General features: G+C 50.3%; 1 protein-coding gene across 1 annotated transcript; it reads right to left on the bottom strand.

Moving 5' to 3' along the window:
• Positions 1-1,484: 1,484 nt before the first annotated feature.
• On the bottom strand, positions 1,485-12,610 carry LOC118840756 (phytanoyl-CoA 2-hydroxylase interacting protein). The gene is made up of 5 exons (XM_036748102.1): positions 12,201-12,610; positions 7,486-7,673; positions 6,157-6,331; positions 5,258-5,375; positions 1,485-3,869 (listed from the first exon to the last, which is right to left on the bottom strand). Exons 2-5 carry the CDS (start codon positions 7,651-7,653, stop codon positions 3,335-3,337), a joined length of 996 nt encoding a protein of 331 aa, XP_036603997.1. The 5' UTR covers positions 7,654-7,673; positions 12,201-12,610; the 3' UTR covers positions 1,485-3,334.
• Between the last annotated feature and the right edge of the window lie 756 nt (positions 12,611-13,366).

Below are 13,366 nucleotides of genomic sequence, written 5' to 3'. Positions count from 1 at the left end.
GGAATGGAAAATCATCTCTCAAGCTCCTCAGCCCTTCCACATCGTCCCCACTCCTACCCCCAATAAAGAGAGCAGGGGGTAGAATACCAAGACTCCAGGGGATAGTCTTTCTTTCCCAGGTGGTAATAGGGACCTGGGAGACCTAACAGTGAGCCAAGAATTTCCCAAGAAATTATTCCTAGGGTTACCAGGGAAAGCTGTGGAATACTCCCTTTAACCCTCTAAAAAAGGGCAAGATTCTCATTTGGCTGGGACAGTGTTACATGCAGGCCTACTTGGAGGAAGGAGGATGACCTGGGTGACCTTTTGCCATCCCTTCTAATCCTTGGCCCTCTAAACTCTCTGCCCCACCCACCCTTCTCATTTAATCTTTTTTTTTTTTTGACATAACATAGTTTTATGACTCCACAGCTCCCCCTGGTGCTAAACTAGACTGGAATTCCCATCTTGACAAGCTGGGGCAGGAAAGGTAGGAGAGCTCCAGAGAATGCCATTCACAATCCCAGAAAAGGGCTGCATGAGGTCCTGTCTTTAATAATCATTACCATTTAGAGAGCGCTTTGATGTTTGGAAAGCACTTACATTTATGATCTCATTTGATTCTAACAGCCACCCTTGGAGGTAGGTGCTATCGTCGTCATCCCCAGTTTACAAATGAGGAAACTGAGGGCAGTTGTGACTTACCCAGAGTCGCTCAGCCAGGAAATGTCTGAGGTCAGATTTGAATTCATCTTCCTGATTCCAGGTCTGGCACTCTGTCTAATGGGCCACCTAGGTGCCCTTCGCCTATCTGTGACCTGCCACTGGGCAGACTCTTAATCCCAGGCCAATGGGCTGCTTTTGACTTTTTTCCTGGGGGGTGCCTTTCACCCAGCCTTCTGGCTACCCTTACTTCTGTTCAGAAAGGGTGTTCATTAGTTTTTCTATGTTAGTAGTTCCTGAGGGAGGTATGCAAAGAGCCAATGGGCTGCTTGGCTTTTTCTGGATCTTTTCTGCTCAGGCAGAAGGGCCATTTTCATAACTATAATTAATGAAGAGGTGACTCAGAATAGCCACCTTTTAGAGTCTGGCAAGGGGGAGGGGATATCCAGGTTTGCAATTTAGGCAGCAAAGTCTACTGGAAAGAATAGATTGGGAAGCTAGTCACAGCTCTTACTGGTGACTAGCTGTGGGATCTTAGGCATACCACTTACTCGGCTCTATGCCTCAGTTTCCCTGGCTGTAAGGCACTGGACTAGACTGATGATTTTTAAAATCTGTACCAGCTTTCTGATTCCTGGAGGAGCATTCTAGCCCTGTTTTCCGAGAAGGGGGATTACAACACAGTGTTCCTCAATCCTTTTGTCTTTGGAACAGGATTCCTGAGATCCCTTTCCTGAATAGATCTAGTAACCCCTAAGAGTACTTCCAAGTTTCCCTTTTAGATAGGAAATACATATACATCCCACCCCACAACCCTGCCCAAGGAAGGAGTAGGTGGGGGCTCTGGCGGTAGTGGTTTATTGATGCACATTGTAAGCACAGCACAGGCAGGCCATCAGCAAAGGTCAGACACATGGACTGGGGCACAGGGGAAGGACCTCTCGCTGGCATCGTAGTAAGCAGAGGGAGCAGGAAGGGCCAGAAGTGTCTATGTCCTCTCCTCTTCCAAGCATCTCAGAGCCCAATTCAGTCATACCAGCTACCTTCAGCCCCATCCCAGGGACACAGTCCTTTAGCCAATCAATCTTTCCATCTGGGGAGAAAGTTGTCTTGTTCTCAGAGAAGTATCTGCTAGTCCTTTGGCCAGGTTATCTCCTTACCTATGAAAGCTGCTGTCACCTCCTTATCTGCCCGACTTAAGCTCCGACCTCCCCTTAACTACCTGTCCCAAGAAGGGATTCACCTGCTCTCAGACTCCTTCCTAGGCATCTACCCCTGACCTGTGATCATACTTAAGTAACACCTATGTGAAATCATTGAGAAGCCCTGGGTGGCTGCTCCAAGCTTGGCATGTTTTTTCCTTGGGAGTCCCAAATAATCCCAACAAAAGGGAGACACCATGTCTAATTGGGACCTGCTCTGGCAAAATCCAATGGGCCCTGGTAGGCTCTGCCAGACTCCTCCAGGTGAAAAGAAAAGGCCTGGGCAGGTGGTTGTGGGAGAAGCCATGGTCTGACTTATGCACAGGTACAACACACGCACAGCACCATGGCAAACAGAGGGAGAAGCAGCCTAGCTAGGCATGGTGCCAGGGGCCCTGGAGGAAAGTCTGTGGCACTCCAGCTCCATGCTGGCCCTGACTGGGGTAAAGAGTCCGTTTCTGGCTGGAGAAAGGGCATTTCTGAGTACCAGTGCCTTCCTTACCCCTTGCTCCCCAGCCTCAACCCCAATTAATTATAGTCTAAGTTCTGCTGCTTTGGAACAAAAGGACAGGTGCCTCAGGGCACATCAACTCCCAGGAAGGAAAAGAAAGGGGAAAAAACCCAAAAACAACAGCTAAGTACCCACAAGGCATGGAAAAGAAAAAAGGCCCCTATTCTGGGAAGCAGGAGGCCCCAGGGGTAGGGTAAGGGTAGCCATTCCTAGGGATATAGCAGGGGCTAGGACAGCCAAGGAGTCACATTGAAAGGAGACTATTTATAGAGGAAAGAGGTTTGGGCCTGAATATGGGGGCTGCTTAGGGAATAGGTATTTGAGTATGTGGCTCAAAAAAAGACATGGGGGAGTTTTACGGTTGGCTCTGGGTAAGGTGGGCTGGGGCTGAGGAGAAGAGCTCCCCAACGCATGTCCTCCCTACACATCTTTCCTGGAAACAAGCATCAGGAAGATGGAGCCTAAAGAATCTTCTTCGGGGTTGAGACTGAGTACCAGAAGCCCTATCCAGGACTAGGGCAGTACTACCTAGCGGCAGGTAAGAGTAAAGTGGGAACAGCAGAACAGGGAGACTAGAAGAGAAAGGAAGCCTCAAAAAAAGCCAGCCCACCCACACCTGGCCAAAACCTTTGCCGAATCCATCAGACACAGGGTGGGCCACACCTATGGAAGCAATAGCCAGGCCCTTCTGGACAAGAAAGGATTTTTGTGACTTGCTTCCAGTGGGAGTGAGAAGCTGCCAGTGCCAGCTAAAAAGGGGATATGTTCACCCAGACTCCCTCTATAACACTAGTGCTGGGAGAGAAGGGGAGTGAGGGCAGCGTGGCATAGGAATGGTGGTCAGGAGGAGACAAGAGAGAAGCCCAGCTCCCTAGTCCAATGCCAACTGATGTTCCCTCCCATGACCACTTCTCCCTTGTCCTCTCCACATCGGTCCCCTCACAACCCACCCCCTCTTCCCCCCAGCCCCTAGGAGTCCCTAGCGCCCCACACTGATATTACAGGTCTTGCAGCTGGGGTCCTTCTTGGCATCCGCAGTGGAAAGACTCATCAGTTGGTGTCCACTGATTTCACCCAGAGTGCCAAGCGACAGGTCGACGGGTTCCGTGTAGATGAGCTCCAGGATGAGATCCTGGGCATGGCGGAAGATCAGCTCCCCATCTTCCACACTGCAGGTCAGGAATTTGTTACAGGCAATGTCCAGAAGGGGGAGGCGGTCCCGGCAGAAACGGTCACCCTGGGAGCCTTTGGGGGCCAATACCAGAATGGCATAGTGGTAGGCTGTGTACATACAATAGAAGTCCGCAAAGTAGAGGTTGGTGCTGGGGTTGAAGAGGCGCTGGGCTGGGATCTGGAAGCGCCAGCGGCCATATGGGGAGTCCTGAGGGGGCTGGCCTGTGTTGAATTCAGTGTTGCAGCTGAAGAAGACACCGTGGAGCATCCCACTGGTAGGAGAGCCATGGCTACCACTGTTGTCCTTCAGGTAAGGCTGGAGCATGTTCCCACAGTGAGTCCTGCTGGGCCAGGAGGGAGATTGGGAAGAGAATGGGGTCTATTAGCAGCCTGTTGCCGCTTTGTGGGTAAAAGAGGAGGAAAAAACTTGCCCCAGCAACCAGGCTCTGACATCCTGATCCCTAGTCCCTTCGAGCCAAATGTAGAAGCCTAGCACAGTCAAGCCAGAAGTTCTTAGAACTCAGAGACGACCTAAGCCAAACCCCTCATTTTATAAACTGGGGGAACAAAAGCTCAGGGAGGGAACAAGTGGCTGGCCCAAAGACGGGCTGAAAGTTAGTTAATTATACGGCACTTTGAGGTTTGTGAATCACTTTACAAATATCTCGTTTGGCCCCCAAAACGACCCTGAGATGTGGGTTCCATTGTTATCCCCATTTTACAGTGGAAGAAACTGAGTCACAGGAAAGTTAAGTGACTTGCCTGGGGTCACCCAGCTGCTAAGTATCTGAGCTTGTATTTGAATGCAGGTCTGCCTGACTCCAAGCCTAGGCTCTGTGTCACCCACAGAGCTGCTACAGGGTCTGAGCTACACCTTGGCTCTTCTCTCTCCCAATCCAGGTTCCTTCCATTCTATCTGCCTTGCTTTCCTAGAGGCATCCTATCCTCAAAAAGATGCCAGTAGATTCCCCTCAGAAGTGGAACTGTGCTTAGCACAGTGCCTGGCACATAGTAGGTACTTAATAACAAAATTAAGATTGTGGGAGGCAATGTGGTATGCAGCAGATAGAGTCCTGGCCCTGGGTTCAAATTCCACTCCTGTGACCTTGCATGAAGTACTTAATCTCTCTGGGCCTCGGTTTCCTCACTTGTAATGTAAAGGGGTTGGATCAGATGGCCTCTGAGATTCCTTCCAGTTCCAGATCTACTATCCTATATCATTCTCTCAGCCCTCTGTCCCTCTCTGAAGCTAATAAGAATGGATATTATTATTATTTTAACATTTAGCATATGACAGTGATATAGTCTACTAACCCAGCATCCAAAGGCATACACTTTTTGGTAGTTTTCTAGATGAATTAACATTGATGTTCTTTACTGACTAAGGGAGTCAATTTGGGAGACAGTGGATCTGTTCAGTATTAAAGGTGGAGTTGGGGAAGAGGATGAAGCTATCTGACTCTCATGGTGATCCATCCATAACTTCAGTGGCACGGTGTTCTACCACCTGAGCTAGATGGGGGGGAGGCATGCACATGTGCTGGGTAAGGACCCCCAGGTCTCAGCTAAGGATGCTGAGACAAGTCTAACCAGGGGTGGCTAGAAGGAGGGGATGGCCTGTGCACAGAGAGGTGAAAAGGCTGACCCAAAAGAGGGAGAAGGAAGAACGCAAGGGCAAGAAATACAAGCTCTCATCTGGAAACCTCTGGGGAACCCAGGCATACTGTACCTGGCATGCTGGAAGTACTCCTTGTGCTGGTTCCGGTAGAAGACAGAGAATCGGAGCATCCGCCCAGCGATCTGCTCAGCCTTCTCTTGCAGCTGGGCCAAGTGCTCTTTGGCATAATCTACGAGGAGCCCAAGTGATCACGGGTGTTGTGCCAGCTGGGGGCAATGCCGCCTTTTGCCACCCAGCCTATCCTGCAAATCCCACCTCACCTAATTATGACCAACCAAATCCCCAGGACGACCGGCTGGATCCTGGATTTGTGGTTGGTTCATTAACAGATGCCATAGGAAGACCTCAGCCCTCAGCAAAACACTGAAGCCAATGCTTTGGACACTGCTTACCACCCCCAGCCCTGGCGATGCTCTTTTCTCTTTCTCTTTTCAATGTCTTTCCCTTCATCCCCCCTTCTCTTCTGTCCCTGAGGAGAATAGCAGATCAAATGATCTGTGCCAGGTTCCTGAGCTGTGAGGGAGCTCCCTTTCCTGAGAGTAACTGGACTAGAAGAGCCTCCCACACCACAGGACAGTGTTGAACTTCTCCATAAGGAGACATTGGGGGTGTAGACCCTCCCGACACCCTTCAGGTCACACTAGCGAGGGAGCCCTGGCAATGGAGAAGGGGGATTTTGTTGAAGTAGGCTAGCAGGGTGCCATGTGTGTGCATTACCCTCTACTCATCCCATGGCTGCATTTGGGGAGAACGGGGGTTGAATGCACTATTTTCCATGTGGAAAGGCCAGGAGGAGGGGAGAGCTGGGAATTTGGCCCCTTGGCCAAAGACCAGAGAACTAGGGTTCAGGGAGCTCATTTGAGGAGGCTGTTGGGGAGCCTTGCCTTTAGGCCTAGAGGTAAATAGGTCCTGGCCAGGGAACTGTTTGGGTCATAAAGGTCCTTTCCTACCTCCTGTGCAGAACTCGACTGTCTCGCTCCATCCGGAAACCAGGTATTCTCCATCGCTTTGCTTCACTGCAGTCTGCACAGCCACACTGTACTCTGTGCGGGGGCTCAGGAACCAGTGACCCCTCACTGTCATGGGCAGAGGCACTGCTTTTGCCACCAGTTTTGTGGGCACATCCTATAGGACAGGATGGGAAGAAGACGAGAAGCTAGGAGTCAGGCTAGGTGGCTGTCCCACTCTGCTGCCTCCAACATACCTGAAATCTCCCTCCTACTCACCAGAACACCACCATCCCCTGGTCGGGACGGTCTCACAAAATGAGGGCTCATGGCTTGATAGACTCACACCACCACCCATGAACCAACCATTTCCCCGCTGATACCAAATGTGATCATTAATATAGTTCAGATTGTCCCCAGCATCCCTGAGCCCCCCAATTCCCCTGATATCCAGTTTTCTTGGGGGCTAGAAAAGAAAGACTGGTGGAGGAAGGGCCCTAAGGCTGGGGGTGGTGAGGCCTTCTTTTTTTGAGGAAGACTTCTCCAAGAGCACTCCGCACTGCAGGGCTGTCTCCACGGCAACAGCAAATGCTAAGAAGCCGGGGAGGAAAGAAAAAATGACTTATGTTGGAGGGGGGGGTGATAGAGGGATGGTGGTGGTGGTGGTGATGGTGGTGATGCTAAGCATTCAGTTGCTGTGGCAACTGGCCTGCCAAAAGACATCCAGATCAAAGGAAATAGTTCCAGTGAGGGGGATGGTGAGTAACCTGTTTTGATGTTCTATGATCATGTGGACCAGTTTTTTCCCACCTCCCTCTTCTCCCTTCCTTTTCCCCCAGTTTGGGAAAGTGGAAACCTTCTTTCTGTGCTTTCCACACTCCTCAGAGTAGAGGCCTCCTTCTGTAGAAGAGAGGTGAAGGAAACCGCGGGTAACACTGACATCTTCCCCGACAAACTGCGCTACGGTGCAGGGATAAAGACAGTCTGGGAGTGAAACTGCCTGCCATTGGTCATTGAGAGCTGGGGTAGAAGACAGGATTATCTCCCTGTCCATGGGGACCTCCCAACCAACACCCACAGGGGGTTCCCGAATCTAAGGCTGGAGCTAGATTTGAACTTGAGACTTGGACCTCAGGAGTAGTGTATCGATCCCCCACCTTACTGCCTGTCCCCGCTAGCTGCCCCAAGGGTATTCCTGTGAGATGTTTGGGTTTGTGTGTATGTGAAGGGGTGAGCATCTGGTGGTATGATTTCTAAATTTCATCTCGGCTTTTCACCCTCAAAATACTCCCAGGGGGAACAAGACAGTCGCCCAACGTGCCGCCTACTCACCCTATGCTTGAATTTGTTGGAGTTCTTATTCTCCTTCTTGTTGAGGTCAATGAAGTAATGAGTGACCCTCTCTAGGTCACTGCCCTCCATGGCCCAGGAGATGCGAAAGGAGTCACAGGTGATGTTATTGATCTCAATGCTGTGTGGGGTGGACAGCAGCATTTCCATGCTCTCCTCTGGCTCAGCTCCTATGGGAATGGGGGTGGGGTGGGCAGTCAATGCTACTTCCCTATGGCTTCCCCAGGACGATTTCTTCCTATCACTTTCCCTGTCCCCCCCCACCCCCTTCCCCACCCTGTACCTTCACACTTTTGCAAACCTAGGTTCAGAGAGGGCGTTCATTGCAGCCATGCCAGTGTCCCCATATCCCCAGATCTGATCTGAGAGAAGCATCTAGGGAGAACCAGGGTTCTGTCGAGTGGGAGGACTCTCCTCCCGCAGCTTAGGAGGTGGGAAGGGTGCCTTCTCCCATTCTGCAGCCCCCTGCAGTTCTCAGCTCTCTGCAGAGAGGAAGGCGTAGCAGACGGCACCTGGCAGGTGGCAGAGGCGATGAGAATGTTGCAAGCACAGGGCAGGACAGATTCTGAGCAGATGGAGCTGGGGAGGAAGGGGGGGTGCCTCTGGGCTAGCAGGCATCAAAAAAAGAAAGGGACAGTGGTGGGGGAGGGGAGGAGATGATGGGGAAAAGAAAATGAGGGGGGATAGTGAGAGGTAACTTTTAGGGAATGCAGTAGGGAGAGAGGAGGTAGATTCAGAGAGATCCAGTGGTCACAGGGGATATTGGAGAGAAGTGGGTATTCTCTCCTTTAACACTTTTAAAAAACAGACTCTCAATTAGGTCAATAGCCCACCCTGTACAGGTGGCACAGACATGTACAGGTGCAGAACAGATGTGCATGGAAGGAGTTCACAGATAGGATGTGGGTATCATATCCTAATGTCACAGGGATGCCTTTCCTCCTGATCTGTTAATAGGCAGCCTTTCCTCTCTCCCCTCTGTCTCTTGGGATCTCTGTGTATCTCCTGCTATCACAATATCTTTCTCTTTCCCTCTTACCTGTCCCATCAGTGCCCGGTACGTAGTAAGTGTTTAATAAATGCCAACTTCATTGTAGCACCATCTGTCTCATTCCCCTTTCTCCCAACATTTCCCCTACCCTCGTCTCTGACACTTCATAGGAGTAATGTCAGAGGATGATTGCGATAATTCACATCTAAATCAGGCTTGCAAATCAATCTCCTGAAGACGACTGCCTGACTTAGGGGGCATGAGTATTGTGATCTCCATTTAGCTAAGGATGAAACTGAAAGTAGAGAAATTATCCCCTGGGAAGAGAGCATCTTTTGACCTCAGGTCGAAATTCAGGTCTTTTGACTTTAGGGGTAATGGGCTATCCCAGGGGAGGGGAACCAGCAGCCTCGAGACCATGTGTGGCCCTCTAGGTCCTCAAGTGTGAACGGTCCACCAAAGGGCCACACCTGAGGACCTAGAGGGCCACATGTGCACCCCCCGGGCTATCCATTATGCCCCAACTTTCCTTCCCTCTACAGCAGGAAAGTTATATTTTTGATTCCTACCCAGCTTCACCATGCACCATCATGGGTGGTTTTTATTAGAAGGGGCCACAGTGGAAAGAAGGTGACTCTTTTAGCCAGGCATCAAGGATATCACCTATTGGTGTGACTTCCTCAGGCATGGAGATGCCAACTTAGAGAAGCCCCTTGAAGAGAAGTAGATTCTACATGTGAGGAGGGAGAGAGGATGAAGTCTGGAGATGAGTGATTGGAGGGGCCCTGGTCCCTCTGATCTCTTTACAACCCCATGCTTTCTTTCCTATTCTATCTCTTCTCCTCTCTATCACATGTCTGCCCATGGTGTGGAAAGAGTTCTGAACCTGAAAGGTCTAGGTTGAAATCCTACCCTTGATGTTTACTAGCTATGTGACCATGGATGAGTCATTTAACCTTTGAGCCTCAGTTTCCTCATCTGAAGAATGAGGAGATACTGCTTACTGCACAGAGTTGTTGTGGGGATCAAATGAGCTAAAAGTATACTGTAAAGTATGGTGAATTTCAAAGCGCTATGTAATTTTTGGTTATTAGTCTTCCCTGGTTCACTTTCAGTCTTCCATTCTCTCTCTTTCCTTTCCTCTTTCATTTGTCTTTTCTTCTTTACCAACCTAGGTATCTGCAGAAGAATACCTGGTTTTCCTCTGAATGCAACGTCCTTGTTTACTCTGTCCATTTTCCAGGGGGTTAGGAGGAGCAGTGGTGGGTTTAGAGGCTGGGTTTACTTTGTACCTGTCTGAGAAATGGGTGCTTTTATTTTTAGCTAACTGTTCGGCTTATACTTTTCCCTTCAGTTAAGACTGCTCAGAGCCTCCACATTTAACTGAGATGTTTGGGCGGCAGGTACAATGTATGTGTATGGGTGGGGATAGGATTGGGCCTTTAATGGTGTCATTTCTATATTGTACCTTGGCCTTTCGAATCCAAAATTCCTCCTTGCCACTTGTGAAGCTCAATCAGCTATCCCTGTACCTTGCCAGCACTTAACACAGCGCCTGGCACATAGTAGGTGCTTAATAAAGGCTTATTAACTGATTGGCAGCACCATTTGGATGTCTCTCTAGAGCATATGGCACATGGGTCACATGGGTTGTTCATGAGAGTGAGTAGGGATATGTAGATGTTAGGATCCTTTGGAAAATAAGCAGTTGAATGCCACCCAGGAGAAACCACAGGATTACAGAATAGAATCTGCTGCCCTGGGAACAACCCTAGGAGAATAAACCAGCTAACAAATCACTGGGACATGACTGACAATACTGAGTAAACCTCTGTACCTTTTCCATGTGCACAGAGATGACTGTAGAGCTACAGCTCAGCCCTGGTACGTAACCAAGAGGCCCCCTCATCAATTTGTGTGGAGGAGGCATGAATTCCTAGACTGATGCCCATATCTGTTCAGGTTCTACTAAAGGGAACAACTGCTCTCTGAGGCGGGGAGTATTGGGGGGGGGAGGTCTGGAAAATGTGGCCTTCAAGGCCCCGGGCCACTGCTCCTTCTCCTAGTTACTCTCCATATTTCCCCCGCTCTCTCTAGGATCTGGGAAGGATAAGAAGCCTCCACCATCCTTGCTCTGGGAGCATGAAGATGGCTGGTGCCAGGAAAGCCATAAAGCCAGAGCTCCTGTGGATGGAGGGTGGGGGTGAGCCACTCAGTCTCCTACGCCCAGATAAGTTGGGGAAGGGCAGGGTGTGAGGGACAGGCTGAGGCAACACCCTGAAGAAACACCTACACTCTCATGTACACACACATAGACATACACTCTCACACCCACATGGCGGCACATTCGTAGATAGACGCTGCCCCCCACATACACATACATGTGAATACATCCACCCATGTGTACACCCCCCTCTCCATAGCCTGTCCGTATCAACTCACATGCTTCTACATGGCTACACAAATACATTCAAATTACATTCAAATGCAAATACATGGGTATACAAATACATTCGTCTGTGTATTCCGATACCTTTCGCCTATGATGACCTTCCTTCCATGTTTTAACAGTCCCCGTGCTCATCCCACCCACATAGCTGTCTCATCCACACACATCTTCATGTATGTGCGTCTTAGCTCATATGCATTCTGACTCACAAGTTGTATTCAGGGGTAAGTGCATACAGCAGGTACAGATGTATGCCTCCACCTCCCCAGTAAGGCTACATGCATGTTGATCCACAAGCACATACATGCACACAGGTCATTGCCCGCTCTCTTGGTGCCCTCCAAGCAGAGAAATGTGCGTATGACTAACTTGCCTCTAGCCAGGCTTTAACAGTTCACCGTGTGTCAGGGCTGTAACGAACCTATGCAGATCATACGCCCACAGAGACCTGAATCTAAAGACACCCTCACACACGAACATTTATTCTCTTTCCCATCTACCAATCACTTTCCTGCTCCACAGTTATGCTTCCCCACATGGAGAGATGACAGGAGCACATTCCTCCCCCAAGGTGGAGGGACACCCCCACATACTTGTATGTGTGTGCATGATGCACACAGCATGCCTATGCCATGCCCATTTTACTGCACATGTGCACATGCCAACACATGCCAAAGTAGCCCTCCACCAATAAATTGCTCCCGTGCTCTTCACATCGACACTCACATGGACACAGGAACTCAGAGACTGGTACACATGGGCATGCAGGTTAAAACACACATATTGGCATGAACCCATACACAGGCACCGCATCTCCCTCCTGCTCTGCACTCATATATCTCTGTGCATCTAGGGAGCTGCACCCCCCTCAACATGCGCACATGCTGCGCACACAGGCACCCATGTTTCTGCCACGCACATACCCACAAACAGCCCATATGCCAGCAGAAGCCTTTCCTTCCAACCTGCTGTGTCCCCATTGGCATCGTTCACTGCAGCAGCACTGGTCACGAGGTGACCAAGCAGTCTTGTGCCCTGGAGCCCAAGGCCAGTCCTCACTTTTACCATAAGCCCCCTGGGAAGGGGGGGGAGCATGCTATTTGTTTTACACACATGCCAGGGTGAGCATCCGGAGCAATGCTAAGAGGACCACAGTCTGTAGCCCCGAACCACCTCCCTTTCCCGATTATCCCAGTGGTTGCAATGCCCCCCCCCCCCGGGGGCATCAGGTTGCTTCTGGGAGGGAGAGCACCTTACCTGTCTCCACCAGGTACTGCAGAAGAAGACCTGGCAAGGACGGGGACCACTGTCCGGACCTGCTCCCCTGCGGGGCTAGGGCCGGCAGAAGGCACTGCACTCCCGGCTTTACAAGCAGCAGCACTGTCTGGCTGGGTTCCTGGCAGCTGAAGACCTTTCTTCCATGCGGCTTCTTCCCCTAACAGCGCCTGTCTCTCTCTCTGGGGTACACACTGCCTGCTGTCTCCAGTGAAATGTCCCCTAGCCTCACAGAGAGGAGAAAAAGAAAAATCAAAGCAACGTGGAGGGGAGAGAGCAAGAGAAGGAGAGGGGAAAAGGGAGAGAGAGAGAGAGAGAGAGAGAGAGAGAGAGAGAGAGAGAGAGAGAGAGAGAGAGAGAGAGACAGACCAACTGAATCCGGCTCCACCAATGGGATCGGTGACTGCACAGCGTCAGGTGATAAAGAAGCTCTGTCCCTGCTCTCCCTGGGGCTGGGTGGGAGGAGGAAAGGGCAGGGGAGGGGGGGGGTCTCCCAGGGAACGAACAGAGTTGCTTTTGATGATGACTGACACCCTTCTCCCCACCACCTCATTCCTTCTAGAGAAAAGTTGCCCCTTCTTGGAAATGTATGACTTGACTGCAGCCCCCAAACTTCAGAAATGATGGTCCATAGGCAGAGAGGGTACTGAGTAGCCAGTTAGTCAACAAACATTTACTAAGTGCCTACTATGTGCCAGGCACTATGATAAGGCTGAGGATACAGAAAGAGGCAAAAGACACCCTCTGCTCCCAGAGCTTGAAATCTAATGAAGAAGGTAACAAGCAAACAAATATGTACAAATAAGCTTATACAGGATGAATAGGAAATTATTAAAAGAGAGAAGGCGCTGAAATCAAGAAGTGTTGGGCCAGGAAGCCCCGGCTCAGGGTTTCTGATTGGAGAAAGGGAAAATAGACAAAAGAGTAAGTTGGGGGTGGGATCCTACTGCTTGGGGGAGTTACCAATAGATTCCTGCGTTCTGTCCTCAGCCTGATTCTTGCCTGGTCGTGGAACTTTTCATCAAGGGTGGCTCAGTTTCCCTCCCAGCAACATAAAAGGCAATAAGGTCTTCTACAAGAAGGGGGTGGGGTGGTGAACTGTGCTTGGTTGATGAGCGTCAGCTAGAAGTTAAGGATCTATTAGGGAA

This window comes from Trichosurus vulpecula, chromosome 3, assembly GCF_011100635.1.
Source record: "Trichosurus vulpecula isolate mTriVul1 chromosome 3, mTriVul1.pri, whole genome shotgun sequence".
In the NCBI taxonomy this organism is placed as follows: Eukaryota; Metazoa; Chordata; class Mammalia; order Diprotodontia; family Phalangeridae; genus Trichosurus; species Trichosurus vulpecula.
The sequence above is the reverse complement of the archived record's forward strand: the minus strand, read 5'-3'. Positions and strand labels throughout refer to the sequence as shown.